This window comes from Pteropus vampyrus, unplaced genomic scaffold, assembly GCF_000151845.1.
Source record: "Pteropus vampyrus isolate Shadow unplaced genomic scaffold, Pvam_2.0 Scaffold262, whole genome shotgun sequence".
In the NCBI taxonomy this organism is placed as follows: domain Eukaryota; kingdom Metazoa; phylum Chordata; class Mammalia; order Chiroptera; family Pteropodidae; genus Pteropus; species Pteropus vampyrus.
Window position 1 is genome coordinate 94,351 of NW_011889043.1, and position 18,544 is coordinate 112,894.

At 34.7% G+C, this 18,544-nt stretch overlaps 1 protein-coding gene across 2 annotated transcripts in view; it reads left to right on the forward strand.

Moving 5' to 3' along the window:
• Positions 1 to 15,726: 15,726 nt before the first annotated feature.
• Positions 15,727 to 18,544, forward strand: part of AP3B1 (adaptor related protein complex 3 beta 1 subunit) — a 219,935-nt gene continuing 217,117 nt past the window's right edge. The window contains exon 1 of one of the 2 annotated variants that reach the window (XM_011375121.1): positions 15,727 to 16,031. In XM_011375121.1, coding sequence (XP_011373423.1) covers positions 15,904 to 16,031 — 128 coding nt within the window. In that variant the 5' untranslated portion in view covers positions 15,727 to 15,903. The remainder of the gene's footprint in view (positions 16,032 to 18,544) is intronic. The other variant, XM_023520419.1, reaches the window with a different exon arrangement.

Consider the following 18,544-nt stretch of genomic DNA (forward strand, 5'->3'; position numbering starts at 1 on the left):
GAATAATATTCTATTGTTTGGATATACCACATTTTTTTTATCCATTCATCAGCTGATGGACATTTGGGTTGTTTCCACTTTTGGTTTATTATGAATAATGGTGCTGTGAAGATTTGTGTACAAGTTTTCACATGAACATGTTTTTAATTTTATTGGTTATATGCCTAGGAGTAGAATTGCTGGGAAATATGGTAACTCTTTGTATAACTGAAAGGTTATTTCTTGCAGCATTATTTGTAAGAGGAAAAACACATTAGAACAACCAATATGTTCATCAGTAGAGGACTGGTTAAATTATGCCAAATCCATACAATAGAATACTGTGCAGCGTTAAAAACAAGAGAAAAATGACTATGCACTGATAAGGAAAGATATTTAAGGCATGTTAACTTAAAAAAACAAGGTGCAGAAGAGTCTGTTCCTTATCTTAGCTTGTGCATAAGATAAACATAAAGGAACCACGAAAGGATGCACAAAAAACTGAGAGAATTAAGTAATAAAAGGGCAAGGACTGAGTATATTACTTCTAATATATATCTTTTAATATTGTTTTGATTTTTAAATCAGATGAATGCATTATCTATTCAAAATAAAACTAAAAAAATTTAAAAATTTTTGTAGAACATGCAGTAATGAGAGTTACCATTTGTTTGGGCAGCTCCAAGCCCTGACTGAACTGGGAGTACCTCACAATATCCCACATTAAGAGGGTATATTTGAAGGAAGCAACTAAGTAATATTTTATAGTTATGAATATAGTCTATACATAATCAAATTCAAATTTATTTAACAAAGCCTAAGTCCATAACGAAAACATGTGGCACAAAAGGGTTAACAGCAGTTTCTAACAAAGTTTTGGAACACAGAACATCCACATTAGAATGTCTGGTAGTGCTTGCTAAAAACAAAGACACTCTTAGTTGGGGGTGGGGGTGGGGCCCTTCCCAGCGCCCCCCACCCCCAACTAAGTCAGATTCTCTAGATCTTTGTCCCAGGATTTTGCATTTTAAAGAAGTCTTTAGGTTATTCTTCTACAAGCAAAAACAAATGTAAAAACCTTTGGCCTAATACAGTACATAGAGAAATTTTTAAAAACTAATAGTTAATACCTACTGAAGTTGATATTAGTTACATTATCCTCTGAGTTTTACCCATGAAAGAATTCCACAGGCCTGTTATCCTTTTAAAATATGTGAGTTGAGACTGACATTGAGAGGAACTACATTAGGACAACTTCAGGCTCCAGAAAGATGTGCATAGAAGAGAGGGGAGAACTCAGTCTGTGAAGTCAAATCAACCCTAATGATTAATAAGAAAACACTTTTTGTAAAAAAAAAATAATAAAATCTCCATTATATTATTCTAAGTTTGTACATTTGAAATTTCTCATAATAAAGAGCAAAAGAATAAAATTATATACGTCTGTTAACTTACTTGAAATTTGCCATAGAGAAAATGGTTAGAAAAGGCTTTATAGACAAGTTGGGATTTAAGTGACTTTTTAAAAGTAGGAGATTAGGGATGTGGCACAAGAGCGCGGAGGAGGCAGGAGGAATCAAATTCAACTTGGTAAAAAGATACAGAGAATAATATACTATGTCTAACAGTTAAGAGTAAATTCATTTGGCATTGAGGACATGGAAATTTATTTTCAATCATGTAAAAGCAGTCTGAGAGTAGGCAGACCAGAACTGGCATGGCATTTCAATGATGTACCTAGAGAACATTAAGATATCCATCTCCAGCCTTAGCACCCATCCTCAAGGTCATCTGATGGGTCAAGATGGTTGCTAAAGCTAAAGCTCCAGGCATCGCACCTATATTTCATGATACAAGGATAGGGTAGGAAGGGAGAAGTTCCAGAAAACACTATTTACATAATACATATTTTATGTATTTTCTAGTCACATGCTCATTCTTAGCTGCAAGCGAGGGTGGAAAGCGGCCTCGGCTGAGTAACGTGCTAAGCTAAAATTAAGTGTTCTGTTACAGTAAGAAAGAGAAAGAGAATAAATATTTGGTAGATGAAAACAGTCCCCGCCATATCATGCTTCATAGGGAGTATAGCATAGTAGGTAAGAGTGCTGGACGGGATAACAGAGGTCAAACTCTGAACTCAGGCCTCACAAGTTATTTGTTAGGTGACCTTGGAAAAGCACTTACTAAAACTCTTTAAGCATCAGATTTCTCATCTTAAATAAAAAAGTCTGTTAAAAACAGAAAATAATGTATATAAAGTACCTGGGACAAAAGAGGTACGCAAAGAGTCACTGTTATTTTATCTGTGATTTGTTAGAGATTTGGTGATTTAAAAAAAGATTTTCTCAGCCTTTAATGAGTTAGCAAGATGTATTGAAGAAAAATATACTACTGATAAAAGCTGATGAGATTATAGACTCATTATTTTCCAATTTCATTAATATACAAGTGATATAATGGTCAGCAATATTATCCTCAAATTGAAATAAAATAGAACTTTATTGCTGTATTTACTTTTTCTACAACACCTTTGATACATAGTCTACCAAATTTAACAGGTGTTAAATCAAACCCCATTCTCTCTCAATTCACCTGCCCAAATAAAGTAGAAATAGACATATTCCCTGTGGATTTAAGAGTGAGATTTTCAAAATTTGGTCTTTTGAGAAACCATAAAACAAATACTGAGGAATCACAACATTCTAGATTAAAATAAACGTGGAAAAAGAGGTATTTCTAATTTATTTATTTTTTTTTGATGGAAGTAAGGGCAAATAGTAGAGTTGCCAATAATGTGAATTCAACTTTTTCTATTAGGAAGTTTAAAAGTGAAGAGAAACTGAGATGTTTGAGAAATTCGGGTTGTAATGAGCTTTTATACTTGTCTCAACTCGATGAGTTTACTAGTCAAACTATTTGCCTTTCCCATGATATTTTCACCTCTATTGCTCTCCTTTATAGAATTGCTTCGTATGAATTCATTTATGAAAACGAAACAGGACAGAATAAAAAATGAATGTTAAAGCAATGACAAAATTTTTGTATTTCATCAGATTTAACTTATCATAAACCAGATTTAATTTTCTCTTCTGAGGTTGTGATGACTATCATGGTTATTTTTATTAAGATAAGAATTAATCTTAGGTTCCCCAAACTAGAGTAGACTCAAACATTATATAGTCTAACTGTCCTTCTAATGCTTGACTAGAAAGTTCTGTATCTATCTTATCTTTTCCACTCTCAAACTCCTACTCACTTGTTCTACTTCTCCCTACTGTAGCCATGCAGGAAAAGCTTAATCCTTTTTCTACCTGGAGACCTTTAAAAGTAGTATTTAAAGACATACAATTATTACATGACCCAGTGTCATTTCTCCTCCAGACTAAATATACCTAGTTTCTCTAACTGTTCTCCTAAGCTCTGCTTTCGAGCCCTTTACTTTCCAGGTAGCTCTTCTAAGGGAACTTTGGTTTGTGTACACAGACTTGTTAGAGCCCTCTTCTCATAATTATAGGAACTCTTAGTAATGAACTACAAAGACAAAAGAGGACTGAAGACTGAACCCTGAGATACTTGAACATTCAGATGTTGGTGGTATGAGGAGGAAATAGCAAAGGAGACAAAGCAGGCAGGTTAATAAGTTAGATGAAATACCAAGAGAGAATGGTGAGCCAAAAGCCATGTGAAGAAAATGTGTCAAAGAGAAAAGAGTGATGAGTTCTCAAAGTTGAACAAAGGGCTTACGGATGCAATACAGGTGGCATGATCCATTCTAAAAAGGATGAACACAAAGGAAAGGGTCACACAGTCTCTGAAGTGGTCTTGACCATTTAGTTAGGCAGTGCCAAGACCAAAGCGGTTAAGAAGGGAAATGGCAGGTGCCAGGTGAGCATATCACCTTGTCTTGCAGTGATATAAACAAATGAAGACCAGAGTGGGGCCTTTCTTGCCCAAATCTAAGAGAAGGAACCATATCTTATTCATGCTTGTAGTGTTGTTGTAAAGATTAACTGGATCGATTCAGGTAAAAAACTTGGAATAGCATTTGGCACAGGGTAATCAGTAAATATTTATCTGATGCTATTATTATTTATAGTCACAGTGTCTACCACGGTAACTGCTATAAGCAGAAAATCATTGCATTTTAAATGATTTTTTAAATGAATATAGATTTATTATTTTCTCTGATATTTTAGATGCTCATTTAGGAAGATTCAAATTTAAGATTTTAACTGGGAAATGGGTTATAGTATAGTTAAAACCACTGTTGTGCTGTGTGTGTGTGTGTGTGTTTACTCTGATGACCAACATGTCGGGTCACTGATGGCTCTTCTAAGGAATCAGAATTTTTGATGGTCATTGACCTAAGTGGCTTAGCAGATTTATTGAAACCTCATTAGATTGTGAACTGGGAATTTGGAACCTATGTTAATCATCTCAAGGGCAATTAATAGCAAGAGGGAAATGCAGCAAAAGCATCCTAGTTACAAAATAAGAAGACAGCCTCAGGCTCTACACTTCTATCTCAGTCTTGCCAAGAGAGCATTCTGAAATCCTTTTCTGCAAAATATCGCTTGTCAGTCAGACTTGTTCACCATCTTAGCAACACAGAAAGAATGGAAGGAAAGCCAAATATTGCAATTTGATTGTTCGTGATTTGATTGGTATCATGATTTAGTAAATTACTTTTTCTGAGGTTTCTTCTTCCTTGGTTTGTTTAAAGCCAAGGACTAAATGTAGCAATAAAAATTTAAATTACCTTGGCTCTTGTCTGAAATGCTCAATATTCCACAAATGCTCTGTGCTTCACTCTAGTGCCAGGGAGAAGAGCTAAAATAGTCGGCAGTGATTCTGCATTACTGATTCACTCTTCTCATTAGATTATATTGAAATGTTATGACTTACTGGGCTCAGAGAGTTATTCTGTTTTCGCCTCCAGCCATTTCAAGTAATTTTGCTACTATGCAACAAAATGCAAAATTATTTGGAGTAAGACTTTCTAATTGGAAATAATAATTTTTAGATAGGAAATTAAGCCCTTCACTAAATAATGTTAAATTATCATCAAAATTACATTTTCATGAATAACTAATCAATACCACATCAGCTGTTTAGCTATTTTAACATTGTTGAACTCTAATTGTTAGGCTTAATTGTATTCTCTTGAGTTCAGCAGAAAAAAAGAAAATCAGGTCATACATTTTCACTGTAAAATATTATCTCGATAGACAAAAAATTGACTTAATAAAAATACTCCAGAAAATACGTTTTTAATAAACATATTCCAAAATGTTATTATGTGAGCACTTGCTACTTCAATTTTTGTAGAATTCCTCTACTTTAATCTAGACAAAGCAAATGTTTTCTCCAATATAGTCCCAGTATAGCTTTCGTGTTGTATATTCCAGAGATTGCTCTATATTTATTTTTAATTGAATGCATGATTAACATAAAGACACCAGGTTTTGGCTGAATTATTTATTTGTTCTCTCTGTCTAAAGAGGGTAAAAACAATGCATTATTCTTACTGACTTGCCTAGGGCTTCAAACATATGAAGGTATACTCATATCCACTTCAGTGTAGTAAAAATGCTATGATTCATTGTAGAAATGACAAAAACATTCTAGTTTTATAGCACATTATTTCGACTCATTGGCAATGTCTTAAAATGCTTTTTTTTTCTTTTTTTTTAACCATACTTAAAGTGATTGAAGTTACTCATTCACTCTTAGGAATCTTGTCCATTTTTCCTGTCTTTGCTCTCATGGTACCATCTAAATTATGATTCCTTTTATCAACATTTGTGTTATTTGCTGTGTTATATATCTGTTTTTTAACAGCTGAACTTTATGAAAGGAGGGTACTTAATGGGAAATGAGCCGTGGAGTGTTGTATTCTCAGAGGGACAGTAGGGGTGGAGGAGTGAGGGGAGCTGGGGAAATGGACACAAACTAAAGTGAAGAGAATTATCCAGCACAGAATTATCCAGCACAAAGTCTATGTCTTTATAGTAACAGCTAGAATTATCACTGGCAACAGCCTAGTATGATCATTTATTTTTGCCATACTCCCTTGTGGTGCAGAATGTCTTGCTATTTCGAGTGGGTAGATGTGCTACTGGGGGACACCCCCCAATTGTTTTTGAACACCTACAGGGGACAGGGGCTGTTGAGATACCTTCGCATTTTGTATCTTATTTGGCCATCACTATAATCCTCTAAAATTCATAGGATTATCTTCATTTTACTATTGGAGATATTGAAAGTGAGAGTAGTTAAGTAACTCACCTAGTCCCACTGATTATGCAGTAAACAGAGCTAATTGCTCTAGTAGCAACATTAGTAGGGGAGAAAGAAGGGACCAAATAGGTCAACATGATTTTGGTCTTGTCCTTTTGAATATTGACACTACAGTCTCATCTTAGAACACTATGGACCTAAGACAGTCATATGAGAGCATCTGGAATGAAATAGTTTTCAGAGGTGAGTGTCTTGTATTCATTATCCTCATGCTCTTGCTTTAAACCTCTTGTGCTAGAGTAGACATTTGTTCTCCTTTATTACCCATGCCGCCTTCCACAGTACTTTTCCATCATGATTACTTAATAAATATTCGTTAAATTTAATTTAAAACCTTCTTACAGGAGCAACAAGACAGTCATTTTATAATAATAGCATAATTATAATAGTGTCCAACCTGGGATATTTATGCTTGTCATAGTAATTGAGGACCCAATTAGAAAATTAAAAACTGAATGAACAAAAAACTATTGATAGTGTTGACCTTTATAGCAAAACTTACTTGCTAAAATAAGAATAAAAGGTGAACGATAAGAAACTATAATATTTAAGATCAATAATTTATAAGATTTTAACATTTGAAATTATAATTAGGAGAGAAACTCTAATATGAGCAATTAATATCTCATGTTTTCTGTGAAAACAACTACCTCTGCTGCCTGCAACTGGAATTACCACTTATATCTGACAGGAGCTTCTTTTACTAATTGGGTCAGATTATAATTTCAGTACAATTTTATTCTAATGAATGTGGGCCATTTCTATTAACCTTAACAGTCAAGAAACATGAAACAACAGGAGAATATATCATTTGGGACTTCAAACTAACTGTATATGCTAATGTGAGAGGAATGACTGCTTGAGGACAATTTTATCATATCGATTGCAATTATGAAAGGAAAATAAAATCTTCTCAAGTATTCTTCACTCTCTCTGAGTTAATTAAATTTTATAACCTTTGCTAAACTCTTCAAACAATAGGATCTTACTCAGGCAATATCAAATAATTATAAAAAACTTTATTATCTTTCAAAAATTCCACTGGGTTGATAGATTTAGCAGTTTCCTTTATTTTCATTTCAAGAAACACCAATAGCATTTCCTGAGTCTGTAGGGCACTGTACTAGGTAGAAAGACATCAAGAAGTTTAAGATTCAGCCCTTGAGAAATTTATAATCTAAGTGGAGACATTTAGATTGGTTAAAGTTGGTCCAAAATAATTTATTTAATCCTGTGATTTATTAGAATCATTCAGTTGGGACACATATAGGAATAATATTGGACTCCCATCTTAAAGTTATCTTAAAACAAATTCTACTTCCTATCTTTGCTAAGAGATATAATCGTGTTTTGAAAGATAATGTAGATGTCATTAGTTATCTTTCTTAGAGCAAATAAAATCTGTTGATCCCTAGAGGATAACACACGAAATCTATGAACATTTTATTGGTGTCTTAGGAAAGCAATCTCTGCAACTAATTGGCAGTGTGACTGTCACCTGGAGCACATTGTTGCTCCAGCTTCTATGCTAAAGGACAGGCTTTCAATGTCTGACTTGAGAGAAATCCCGTATCACTGAACAGAATGGCACATTTGCATCGGTAGACCATAGAGTCTCGCCTTCCTCCCTTCATAACCAACCTGGCTAACAAATCATGCTGAAATTGTAATGAATTCTACGCCTCTAATATATCTCTAAATCAGTTTTACATGTGAAAACTTATTTAACATTTCTGTGATTTAGACATCATGTATAAAAAAAGATCAAATTTTCTAATACAGTTTAACAATAGTACTCATCATATGTTGGTTATAAAGAAAGTATTTTACATTGTGAGATATTTTACGTTCATTTTCAATGTTTAAATTTGGGAAAGGTTAGGGGAGAGAATTTTCTTTCCAAATTGGACATGAAAATAAGTAATGGGGATAATTAGGCAAGTGCATTTCTTGGAAAAATGCTGTCTCTTCCTGATTTATATTGTTTGCGTGGTAATCAGGTCTTACGTGATTATCAAATTTCCTTCATAATCACATTTAATTGAAAGTTAACAATCCATTTCCTTTATCAATGGTATTAGTGGATGACTCTTACAACATAATGTGCAGTCACATAGATCAGCAGTTTATATGGGTGAAGCAGGTCATTCGAGGTTTTCCAATCTACACTGCAGTCTATTCTCTGTTAGGTACATTTAAGAAATTAGTTAGAACTTTAGAGGATTTTAAATACATGTGCTATTTCTTTTTGTTTTCACAATAAAATATCAAACCCATAAAAAACTGAAAACAAAAACAAAGAATACATGTATATGCTTCATCTAGGTTCACCAAATGTTAACTTTTTGCCACATTTTTTCTCTTTTGATATATATCTATATCTACATGTATAGATATAGATCTCGACATATATATATATGTATGTAGACACACACTTTTAAGGAGACTTTTTTTCCTGATCCACTTGAAAGTAAGTTGCAGATATCGTGACACTTTATCCATAAATGTTTCAGCATGCATCTCCTAAAAATAAGGACTTTATCCTACATAGCCACAATATCATTATGACACCTAAAAAGGTAATAGTAATTCAATAACATCATCTAATATACAGTCTGCATTCATATTTCCCAAAGTGTCCTAAAGATATTTCTTATTTTTTATAAATCCAGGACCCAGTCAAGTTTCACATATTGTATTTGGTTTTAATGTCTCTTGAATCTCTTTTTTTCTAAAGTAATTCTCCTGACTTTTAAAACTCATGATAGAAATTTCAGAGTCTGGGCGATTGTGTGCTTTCTTAATAAAAATATAAAAATTTGAAAAAAAGATCACTGATAAATAGACTGTGTTACTTTTTTCTGTTGCCAATGTTTGAGAAAAAGTCTAATTGTTTGGCCTAAATTCTTTAGATTGGCAACATGACTCATTTTATACCAAAAATGTTAATTAAAAGGAGAAATCCTAAATCTTTTTTTTAAAAAAGGAGAAATCCTATAATATGTCCATAATAGCAAAGAGAGCCAGGATTTAAAACTAGCCTTGAACACATAGATCATTAAAATTTGATTACATTTTTCCTGAGTCTACTTAACTATCCAAGATAATGTTATAGAATTTTTGAGCTAAAAGAACCTCACAGGCAAATTGACTAGTTCAATTCCTTGTATCACCAGTGAGAAAACTGTCTGTGATTTGCTAAGGTCACACTGCTAATTAATTGTAGAGATGAAACTAGAAATAAGATGTCTTGATTTTCAGTATCCTTGTGTCCCTGATTCTTTCATCATTTCTATGTTCACCATCCATCCCTTTTATTTCCTTTCTTTTCCATTTCCTCCTTTCCTTCCTAATTTTACCTTTCCTTCTCTTGCGCAAACAACAGATTTTTTTTTTTTTTTAAAGAAAATCTGTCATACCTCTGCCAGGGTTTCTCAACAATAGCATTTTAAGTTAGGTAATTCTTGGTTGGGGGTGGCTGTGCATTGTAGGATATTTAGCAGCATCATTGGATTCTGGGTAGTACTCTTTCATTTGTGACAATCAAAAATGACTTTAGACCTTACCAAATATGCCCTGGGAGGAGGGGAGTGGGGTGGGAAACTGTTCCTGCTTGAGAACCACTGTCAAATGCCTCCTATTTTAGTAGTGGTTATTTTATTTATTAATTTTCTTTTTACTCCAGGTCAACATGAATTCAAAATTTTATGTAGTAATCATAGCATAGATACAATTTTTAATCTACTATTTTTGCTTAACATTTTGTAACAGGTATTTTCACTGTTGCTATATGACATGGACATTTGTTGTTTTTGTCTACTTAGTATCCCTGCTCCCCCTTCCAGTAACAGCACCCCTTTGTCCATTGCAGAACGGTACCTTCCTCACTTCATCATTTGATTCTAAGGTACTTCTCTCAAAGGTGTGGACAAATGACCCAGGCCTGAGCAGTCGTAACAATGCATCTCCACAGCCACAAGGATTAGTCTCTTGTTAGGTACATGATCCAAGTTGGGCCAATCAGAGCCCTTTCTCGAAATTTGCTAGAAAAAAAGGCTCTCCTTCATGTGGGTTGCTAAACTGTGATGCTCTAAAGCTGATGAGCTCTGCAGCTACGTCCTCGGCTTATCTGCAGTTTAAGAGAATGAAGCCAACACAGACAGAAAGCAGAGCTGATAGATGGGAGAGAAAATCCTGAGAGTATCATTTGAGTCCCTAGATCCATTCGTCTCTGAAGGCAACACGACCTTTGTTAATAAATCTCTTCCCTGCACATTTTTAAAAAAATTTTTGCTAAGTTGGTTTGACAGAGATTCTTAAACTTGCAATAGAGTCCTGATTAATAGTATTCATGTTAATAATATATAATGGCTCATATTTCCTCCAGTTGGAGTGTCATGATTTCCTTAACTGTTCTAACATTGAACTTTAAAGTGATTTGAAATATTTTTTTTCCATTATGAATGCTGTGTTCTTTTTCAGTGACTTTTGAATGACTTCTAGTAAATTTTTCATTAGTATCCTCAAACATGGGCCCTTGGTTTAAATTCTAAACTGCAAGATTTAAAATTGAGTGATTTACCACGTAATTTAAGCCCATTCTGTTTTGCTTTATCTCCTTTTACTTTTTTTACTTCCATTATAATCAGTCCATCTGTGATTATACCCACTGTTGTGGCAGTATCTGCTCCAGCTGTATGAAAACATTTGAATGCATTAACGTGCTATGTCAGTGGTTTAGGAAATTTTTTATGGTATGACGAAGATTTATTTCTTACCATTGTAGAGCCCGCTTTTTGATTTCTTGTAACTCTATACAACTAAAAAAACCAAATGTTTTGTATATGTTGATATGGTACAATATCCAAAATACAGTATTAAGTATGTGAACAGGCGATATAGCAGAGTAATTAAAAGTTTGGATCCTGGAGTCTAGTCTCAGTTCAAAGACCAGCTTTGCTATTTACTAACTGTGTAAACTCGTACAAATTTCTCAAGCCCAGTTTCTCGGTTTTTTTACCTGTGAAATGAGGATGCTATGGTAACTATTTCACAAGTTTGTACGAAGATCAAATGAGTTAATACATGCAAAGCATTCAGAAGAGTATCTGGCACATACTAAGGTAACAACTATAATGATGGGCTGTGAGTGAATGATTTTTGAATTATGTAATTCATAAAAAATGAAAAAATTTTGAATATATTTTCATTAAATATTTCCACCATTACTGCCTTGTGTTGTAGGATTGTACATATTCATGTAGAGGGTTATCTCCTCTATTTTTACAATGTCTTTGAAAATAAGGCCTGGTTTTTCCTCAAGTGTGTACCCTATGTGATCTCCAGCATACGCCAGGTACAAGGTGAGTTCCACAGGTATTTGTTTACTGTATTAATAAAATATTAAGTTTCCTTTCTGCATATGAATATTTCAGAGCATTAACATTTTGGGAGTAGTTTTAAAGATGTCTATGGGAACTGATCTTATGATTTCAACATTTAGGGGCAAGCCCAGAGGTTTTGTTATCATAGAAGTTACTAAGTTTACTTCTACATGGAGCAGTATTCTGAAAGCGTTATTTCCTTTTCCTTTTTCATAAAGAGTTTTCTTTTTAAATGAGAATGAGAACTAGCAACGTTATAAACTTTTGGGTCTCAAAAAGGTTAAAAACTTGCCTGACTTCATACATTTAGCTGGTGATGGAGTCAGGGTTCAAACCTGGGTCTCACTGTTTGTTCTTTCTGCTGCTAAAGTGAGGTGGAAAGGAAGACTATGTTCATTAACTTCATAAGTGAGCCTCAGAGAAGACATTTCCAGTAAAACTGACCATAATGTTTGGTAGTCCCCAAATGTTTGGTAAAGTGGAGGACTGCATAAATTCAATTACAGAAAGGTTCTTCACGTTCCAAAATAATTAACCATTGGGGTTCTTTAAACAGAAGGGCACAACAACTCATGTTTATTTGGCAGAAGACATTTCCAGTAAAACTGTCCTTCAGCAGTGCTTCTCTTTATTGAGCACATTCTCTAGCTATTTAAACTTCTTTCAAAACCCAGGACCAAATACAAATATTCAGTGTATTAGAAATATGGGGAAAAGTATAATGACATAATCATTTTGTTAACTTAAGCCTTTGCCTCTGAGAGTATGGTCATCTAAAATTCTTAAATAAAATAAGAATTATTAGTGGCCTAAAATGTTCTCTTTGTGATATTTAGTAATATAGTCTTTCTTTAGTCATAAATCATCACTTCAAATAAACATTAGTCATTGTCTAATGTAGGGTTAATCACATTGCATTTTTCCAGATCAACTTCATTATAAAATATAATAACGAGGTCATGGCATTTTCAATGCATGAGTTTGTAGGCATGTACCATTTTAGAAAACCTGAAGTATGAAAATCCCCAAATGTTTGATAAAGTGGAGGACTGCATAAATTCAATTACAGAAAGGTTCTTCACATTCCAAAATAATTAACCATTGGGGTTCTTTAAATGGAAGGGCACGACAACTCATGTTTATTTGGCAGAAGATACTTCCTACTCTATCTGGGAAAATTGTCCTCTTTAATGCAATGCAAGTCTTCCAGAGAGATATGTATCAAAGAGTGAAACACAGCTAACTGAACAGATCAGCTGTCCCAATCAATTCTGCAACCAATGGGGGTAGGAATCAGGAGGAGGTGCTATATCAGATTGGGTAGTCAGGAAGACCTTCTGAATGGGTCGTATTTGAACTAACAGCTGAATAGAATAAAGCCTGAATAAAACTGAAGGAGCCAGCCTTTTGAAGATCCAATGGAAGAATGTTGCTGGCAGAGAGCGCTACAAGTAAGGTCTCTCAGGTCAGAACAGGCTTGATGGATCAAGGAACAGAAGGACAGACTAGGGGGAGTGGGTCACAATGAAGACAAGAGATGTAAATGAGGCCCGGATCAATTAGGACCATGATAAATGCCTATAATTTAACTTGGAGCTTCAAACGTTTTAAGAGCTTAATAAATGGAAACTCGTAATTGTTAGAGATATTATTGTTTTATTCATAATTCAAATTAATTTTTTTAAAAAATAGATTTATTCCTTGTAATAAATTCAAATGAACACTTAGAAAACACTTGTGAAATCTGAAGCTCATGTCCTCACTAACACTGTAAAATTTACATTCTATTAAAAATCATAAGAAGAGTCATTTTCTAATTGTAAAGCCTACTAAAACTACTCTTATAGAATCTGTTTTACAAATATTTGGTTATTGTTTCTAGCCTAGATTTATGCTGAGAGGCTTTTTCATCCCAATCCTCAACCATGAGACCCCTCAATCCCGAAAATATTTTCCTGAAATTCGTTCAATTTTTGTGGTTTATTTTTAAATTAATCTAGAAATTACTTATAGGTATTATATGAATTAGAGATTGTGGTAAGCTCAATGATGACCTCCAATATATATCTAAATCCTAATTCCTGGAAACTCTGAATATTACCTTATATGGCAAAAGTGACTTTGCAGATGTGATTAAATTATCCTGGATTATCTGGGTGGGCCCTAAATGTATTCACAAGTGTCCTTACAAGAGGGAGGCAAGGGAGATTTGACACAGACTGGGAGAAGGCAATGTGAACACAGAGCAGAGAGATTTAAAGATGTTATGCTGTCGCCTTGAAGGATGGAAAAAGGTATCAAGAGCCAAGGAATATAAGGAATGGAGCTATGGAAGCTGGAAAAGGAAAGGAAGGGCTTCTCTCCTAGAGCCTCTGAAAAAAGTGGCCTCGCCCATACCTTAGATTGTGTACTATAATTTTGAACTTCTGGACTCTAGAACTGTAAGAGAATAAATTTATACTGTTTTAAGCTACTACATTTGTGGTAATTTGTTACAGCAGTCATTGGAAACTAATACAGAGCTCTAACTTTATTTTTTGCTGCAGTTAACTAATTTATTTGTCCTAGTACCATTTATTGAATACTACATTATTTTCTAACTGATCTGAAATGTTAATTTTATCATAATGTCAATACCTGCGTATAGCTGAGTCTGTTTCTATTTTTTTCTACAAATCTATTTACTTTGAGACAATAACAAACTTTTAAATTATAATAACTTTATAGTACTTTTTTTTCCAATTTTTTTTTTTTTGCTTTAAGCTGCATTTACTTTTTGAGCTAAACTTTAAATTCAATGTGTCTAGTGAAAAAACTGGAATTTTGACTGAAACTACATTAAATGTATAAATTCACTTGAATATTCCTATCTAGTAACATAGAGTATCTTTTCAGGTCTTCTCCCTATCCCCACCCCATTTTTAAACTGTAAAATTCCATAGTTTTTCTTCATTTAGGTCTTATAAGATTCTTAAGGTTTATTTCTTAAGCATTATTTGTTGCTACTGTGGAATAGGCTCTTTTTAAAATTATATTTTATAATTAGATATTATTGGTGTGTAGGAGGGCTATTTTATTTTAATCTGGCCACTCTATTGAATCAATTTAAGGTCTAATAATTTTCTCTTAGATTGTCCAGCAAGACAATCATATTATCTATGAATATTATAATCTTTCTCTCTTTTCACTACTTATTTTTCGTGTTCTAGTGTATGAGCTAGAATCTATAGAACAGCGTTAAATAGTAATGGTGTCAATAGCCATATTTGTCCTTTTTTTGACTTTAGTTGAAATGACTTTAGTTTCAATATTAAATGTTTCACTTTGTGTATTTTGTGGAAGTATTTTAACATTATGTACACCTCTTTCTATATGCATAAAAACGGTAAGACTCCTATCTAGGTTACTATTTCTTTAAATCAGAAGAGCTGATGAAGTGTTAATTTCCAATATCTATTAGCATATATTATATAATTATGTCAATATAAAATTCTTAATGTTATTTTTTATTATTTAAAAACCTACTGGGTAATTTGAACGTTTGCATTTTATATTTGTTTGGTATTTTATTTTGAAGTCTTTAGCTTTTAGTTTTTTTGTATTAAAATAATTCAGGCTTAGATATCAGTAATTCCAGTCTTACAAAGTGAAGTGGAAAGAAAGGTTTCATTAAAGTGGAGGGATATAGGATAAAGGTTGCTTGAGGTGAGTGTGACAGTAAGGAAACGCTGGCTGGAAGATCAGAACCAGCCTAAAAAGGAAAAGTGATTGTGATGTGTTTAGGAAAGTTGATCTGGTGTGTTAAATAGCGTTTCAGGAGAAATCTGAAAGCTATTGGTTTACAGAAGAGTCGGGAGCTCGAGGAACCTCTTTAAGGGATCAAAATGAGTACAATGAATATTTTTCTCATATGAAACTTTAAAAGCCGAGTCCAGTTTTCTACAGGTTCAGGGCCTTCCTTCAAATAGTTTGGTTCCGAGTCTCTTAGCTACCTCAAAAGCCCGGAGAGGGAATTCCAGGCTGGCCCTGGAGTGACCGGCGGTGGGCTCCGGCCAGCATGCACACTGGGCATGCGCAGGGGGTGGACCGCCAGGTCGGCTTAGGGAGCCGTGACGAGTCCGGAAGCGCCTGCGCGGGCAACCTCCGCACAAGAACTAGTTTTGTTCCGTGTGTTTCGGAATAGAGCGGTTCCGGGAGAAGCCCCAGCAGGACCACCCCGACATCCGCCAGTCCTGCAGCAATGTCCAGTAACAGCTTCGCTTACAATGAGCAGTCCGGGGGAGGAGAGGCGACAGAGCTGGGTCAGGAGGCGACCTCAACCATTTCCCCCTCCGGCGCCTTCGGCCTCTTTAGCAGCGATTTGAAGAAGTGAGGAGAAAGACTTGGGGTGCGGGGACGGGACTGAGGAGCTGGGGATCCCTAATGAAGGGGCTCCGGGTTTGGGCTCCCGGGAGAGGGGTGGAGTCGTCCTGAGATTGCCCGGGGCAGCTGGTAACATTACCCGCAGGTGGGTGGGGTTGGGTCAGTTGAGAGCGGTGGGAGTTGCTGGGGAGTTGGGGTGAGTGTGTGTAGGGGTCGCTAGTAGTTTCCAAACTTTAGTGAAAGAAGAACGATTTGGATAGCTTACCTCCCGTCTCATTCTGATTGAGTTGGTCTGGGGCGCAGGAATCTGAATTGTGAACGAACACTTCTAACCAATGTTTGTTGGATTACACATGAAGAAAATCTCAATTAGGGTGAAAGACTGGGAAGTTGAGAGGGGAAGTTGGAGGGTGAGTGTTCCTTAGGAGAAACTACACTGCGACCCTGGAGTGTAGGAGCAAGGAGGTGTCCAGGCAATTAATGTTCTTGAACGGTATCCTTTGCATTACACGCAAACACACAAAACACACCACAGACCCAATCCCAAACTAAATGATAAGCATATGAGTAGAGAATATTTAGAGTTACTGTTTACCAGTTCTAAAATTTTATAAATTAATAATGTGAATTTAGAAAACGCACACTAAACGATGTGCACTTAAGTTTTAAAAAGAAAGAATATTTTAAGTACCACCAAAAAATGGAAAGAGAACACCCCCAAATTGTATTTTTGGAGGGTAGGTTAAATTTACAGAATCCTGGTAACTGTATTTTATTGTAATCATTTTTACATTTTTCTTATTTTTAATCTCAGTACTAAACACTGTGGTCACATACATAATAGGCTGTCACTAGATTCATGCTAAATTAAGTACTTGTGCTTGTGGCTTTGCAGGTGTCAGAAGGGTATAATTTTAAAATACATTTTACTAACAAGATCGGGTAGTCTGGAAAATGCTAGTAGTTGAAATTGAGATTAAATTTTGACTGTGTTAAGATGACTGAAATTTTATATACAGATGTGGAATACAGTTTTTCCTCTTATTCTCAGGTTAGACAAGTTTCAAAGTAAGATAACTAATTTCATTTTTTATCCTGTGCATTTAGATGTTGGATTGTTTTAACAAGGGGCTTGTTGCACTATGCAGTTCTGTAAACAAAATGTTTCAACTGTTGTATTAGCCTATAAGCCTGAATCATTCTGTTTTGCATGTGATTTGCTTACAATTTTATGGTTTGTGAACATCTCAGATGTTTTCTCTTAGAGCCTCTGATTTCCTATTTTCTCAAATTTGGGTCTGATTTGGAAAAAGAAAAAGTATGCTTTTGACTATCAACAGTGCTGTTGAGGTAGGTGACTGAGCATTTCGGATTTAAAATAAAGAAAGCTGACATTGAGTGCTTGTGCATTTGTGCATAGTACTTTACATTTATTATTTCATTCAGCCTTATGGCTTTTTACCAGATACTGTACTTCTCTGCTCCAACTTTGCAGGTTAGGAAATTGGAGCACATGTAGTTAACTTGCTCATGATCACAAAGCTATAACACTGCGCTCACTGAATTTGAACCCACACTCTTATCTTAGAGCCCATTCTCTTAAACACTTGGATGTACTGCTTCTTACTTGATGAAATACGGTGCTTTTATTAGAGAATGCATGCAACTCATTAAAAGTTTAAATCTTTGAATAGTAGCTGTAAACACTATATGACCTTGAAGCTTCTAAGAATTAGAAACATTTTGGCTATTAATCTATAACCTAATGGGGGTGTACAGAAACAAGGAAACTATTGGAAGTGGTCATTTAACTTTTCTTGATGCTGTATTCTCTCATTATAAAATGGTGATATTTCTTGCCTTAAAAAAATAAAAAGACAACTACCCTTTATACATTCATCAATTTCTAAAAAATTTGCTACATTGCTTTCTCTCTCTTCCTCTCTCCCTCCCCCCACATACACAGAGACACATATACACATTCATATTACTGTTTTCTGAACCATTGGAGAACATCATGTTCCTTTACTCTTAATACCTTAGTGTGTATTTTTTAAAAACAAAGATATTCTTTTACACAACCACAGTACTGTTATATTCAGGAAATTTAACATCAGTACAGTCCACAGTCTGTAGTTCAGTGTTGTCATTTGCTCCAATAAATAAATTTTTATTTTAACATTTTTTTTCCTCTAGTACAGGATTCAGTCCAGGATCACGTATTTCATTTAGTTGCCTAATCTCTTTAATTTGGAATAGTTCCTCAGCCTTTGTCTTTCACTACCTTGACATATTTGAAGAATGCAGGCCGATTGTTTTATAGCAGGTTAATCAATTTAGGTTTACTGTTGCTTCCTCATGTTTAGATTCGTGTTATATGTCCTTGGCAGAGTACTACCATAGATGATGTGGCCTTCTCAGACTATTCTATCGAGAGGCATAGAGTGCCTATCTTCATGACACTGTCCAGTTGTCCATTATTATTTTTCCACTAATCTATCTAGGTAGGGACACTTTAA